Source organism: Hipposideros armiger, unplaced genomic scaffold (genome assembly GCF_001890085.2).
Source record: "Hipposideros armiger isolate ML-2016 unplaced genomic scaffold, ASM189008v1 scaffold_68, whole genome shotgun sequence".
Lineage (NCBI taxonomy): Eukaryota > Metazoa > Chordata > Mammalia > Chiroptera > Hipposideridae > Hipposideros > Hipposideros armiger.
Genome location: NW_017731418.1, coordinates 63,762 through 67,156, shown reverse-complemented (window position 1 = coordinate 67,156; position 3,395 = coordinate 63,762). Strand labels below are relative to the sequence as shown.

At 43.5% G+C, this 3,395-nt stretch overlaps 1 protein-coding gene across 1 annotated transcript in view; it reads left to right on the top strand.

The window, feature by feature from the left end:
* The window catches only part of ADGRA3 (adhesion G protein-coupled receptor A3), a 128,568-nt gene extending 126,829 nt beyond the window's left edge, over window positions 1-1,739 (top strand). Inside the window, exons 18-19 of the mRNA XM_019642386.1 lie at window positions 4-12; window positions 154-1,739. Coding sequence (XP_019497931.1) covers window positions 4-12; window positions 154-1,396 — 1,252 coding nt within the window. The 3' untranslated portion in view covers window positions 1,397-1,739. The remainder of the gene's footprint in view (window positions 1-3; window positions 13-153) is intronic.
* Window positions 1,740-3,395: the final 1,656 nt, after the last annotated feature.

The following is a 3,395-nucleotide window of genomic DNA, read 5'->3' as shown; positions in this document are numbered from 1 at the left end:
AAGTGCGCCCTAGTGAGTAGTTTGTGTTCCCTGCGTACCTGACCCAGTTGCTTCTCTTTTAACTGCTTCCCAGGCACTAACGTTTCATGCAATTTTGTAAACAGTTTGTTGACATATATAGCATCTGAGCTGGCTCACCGTTTTCTTTCCTAGTTGCTGGATGGCGTGGGAACCCTCCTTGGGAGCCTTCTACGGGCCTGCCAGCTTCATCACTTTCGTGAACTGTATGTACTTTCTAAGCATATTTATTCAGTTGAAAAGGCACCCTGAGCGCAAATATGAGCTGAAGGAGCCCACCGAGGAGCAGCAGAGGCTGGCGGCCAATGAGAACGGCGAAGTGAATCATCAGGATTCCATGTCCTTGTCTCTGATACCCACGTCAGCCTTGGAAAATGAGCACACTTTTCATTCTCAACTTTTGGGAGCCAGCCTGACTTTGCTATTATATGTTGTCTTGTGGATGTTTGGGGCCTTGGCTGTTTCTTTGTATTACCCCTTGGACTTGGTTTTTAGCTTCTTTTTCGGGGCCACGTGTTTAAGCCTCAGCGCGTTCATCGTGGCTCACCATTGTGTCAATCGGGAGGACGTCAGACTTGCGTGGATCATGACTTGCTGCCCAGGCCGGAGCTCGTACTCGGTGCAAGTTAACGTGCAGCCCCCCAACTCGAGCGGGACAAATGGAGAGGCTCCCAAATGCACCAACAGCAGCGCGGAGTCATCGTGCACAAACAAGAGTGCATCAAGCTTCAAAAATTCCTCCCAGGGATGCAAATTAACCAACCTTCAGGCTGCTGCAGCTCAGTGCCACGCCAATTCTCTGCCTCTGAACGCCACACCCCAGCTCGATAATAGCCTGACTGAACATTCAATGGACAACGATATTAAAATGCATGTGGCACCTTTAGAAGTTCAGTTTCGAACAAATGTGCACCCAAGCCGCCATCACAAAAATAGAAGTAAAGGGCACCGGGCAAGCCGACTCACCGTCCTCAGAGAATATGCCTACGATGTCCCCACCAGCGTGGAAGGCAGCGTGCAGAACGGCTTACCAAAAAGTCGGCCGGGCAATAACGAAGGCCACTCGAGGAGCCGGAGAGCTTACTTAGCCTATAGAGAGAGACAGTACAACCCACCCCAGCAAGACAGCAGTGATGCTTGTAGCACACTCCCCAAAAGCAGCAGAAATTTGGAAAAGCCCGTTTCAACTAGTAGTAAAAAAGATGCATTAAGGAAGCCAATTGTAGTTGAACTTGAAAGCCAGCAGAAGTCCTATGGACTCAACTTGGCCATTCAGAATGGACCAGTCAAAAGCAATGGGCAGGATGGACCGTTGCTGGGTACAGATAGCACTGGCAATGTTAGGACTGGATTATGGAAACACGAAACTACTGTGTAGCGTTGGTGGGCTTTCCGGGCAAAATCCATACAAACTGTGATAGTCACATTCCTTTAAGCTATGAACATGGACGACACAAACCGTTTACAGCCGTTTTAGGAATTCAAAAGAATTTTGAATAAACGTCAAAGTTTCAGGTTTTACTTATTTTATATCCCCCAGTTGTTGCTTTTTATATGAATTAAAAAAAGAAAGAAAGAAAGAAAAACCTCTAAAGCATTGTTTTAATTGTCAAAGCACCAGCAGAACATTTGGGAATCTGAAATGTAGTTTTTTGAAATCTGTAATATCTACTTAACATTTCAGACTTGTATTTAATACAATAAACAGGTGTTTGTCATTGCGTCAATCTTATACTTTTATGTTTTACAATAGAAGCATTTAGTTCTATTTTAAAGATGTTTGTACATTGGGTTATTTTAATGAGAAGTATTCATAATTAGCCCCACTGATTATGGCAAATAAAGCAAAGGGCTCTTGGACTAATACATTTTATAAATATAGTTTTAAATACTACAAGGTGTTAAAAAGGTCTCGCAGAATGTTTTTTTTTTAATTTTTAATTTTTTAAAGATTTTATTGGGGAATTGGGGGAGGGGAACAGACAAGTTGTTGTTGTTTTGTTCTTCAGTCTAGTGTGGAGGATGTTGCTTCACTGGCCCAAGTTGGCACCATCATTGCACTCTTCCCAGGCAAGGCACATCATTCGCCGGCTTCTGGATGGCCGTGCACTGTGGCTGCTGGCCGCTCACACTGGCTGCTGGCTACATACAGTAGCCCATGGCAACCCACTGCCACAGGGGCTGCAGCCTACGCTCTCGCCAGCAACTCACAGCAGCCCAACTCCAGGTTGAGCTGTTGTTCACCATCTTAGCTGTAGAGGGCGCAGCGTCACTAGCCCATGTGGGAACCGAACCAGCAGTTCTGCTGCTCAGAGCTCGCGCTCCCAAGCTAACTCTTAACCAACGAGCCACTAGGCTGGCCCCATCACAGAATGTTTTTTTAAATGGAAATGCCTAAAAAGCTCTTCCTATATTTCATTACATTTGCCATATCACTTTGATCCTAATAATACTATTTTTGCCACTTGTGTGGCTTTTCAGTGGTTTATATTTGAGTTTGATTTTGTTATTCAGTCTTTCCTTTTGTCCAGCACATATGTTATTCTTTAGTGTAAATGAAGAGCTACTATGTAAGGTTCACATTCACTTGTTTTAGGTTCCTCATATTGGCTCTTCTGTTGGCTGTTGCTTTGTTCTTAATGAGAGAAAGTTCCTTAGGTTTATGCTAAGCTACTGATTTTTAAATTCCCTTCCAAGGGTAAAACCAGATCTGATCCAAAAGTTATCATTGGTCATCGATGCACTGTAGTCCTGACCCATCTCCAGTGTGCGGCCTCACTGGGTCCATTCCTCGAACTCCTGAAAGTTAGATGCGGTCTGACCTGCCTCCTCTCGCCCCTCTGATAGACCAGACAGTGCCGGAAAAGATTGGCACAGCTAAGAACCCTTTTGACACTAAAGCCTAAAGGTTTAAATCAGATCAGATTCAAAAGTTTACATTCAAGAAATGCGAAGAGTCAGGCTACCTTGATAAACCTGAAAATCTGAGAGCTTTACTGCCTATTTACACAGAGTAATTCTCAGACTCCACAGGATCACCAATTAGAGTGCAAATGTTCTTTTCATTGGATTACTGCATGAGACGTAAATTATTTTGCTTTGCAATAATAAAACTGATACTTCTACTTAAGCCTTTTGTAGGTATGTTGATGTGTATGTACAGGGTGGTGCTTAGAAATGACAAAAACAAACTAATAGGAAATGGTATTTTAGTTACTGGTATTTTAATTTTGCTCTGTTATTTTGCAAGACATCATTCCAGTGTTTAATCTGTTTCTCTGACCTGTAGGTCAGCGCTACACAGGTAAAGAATTTCTTCCTCTGCTTTTTTCTACCTCTCCACAGGAAGTGACGAATTTCCCTACTGGAAAATGTTC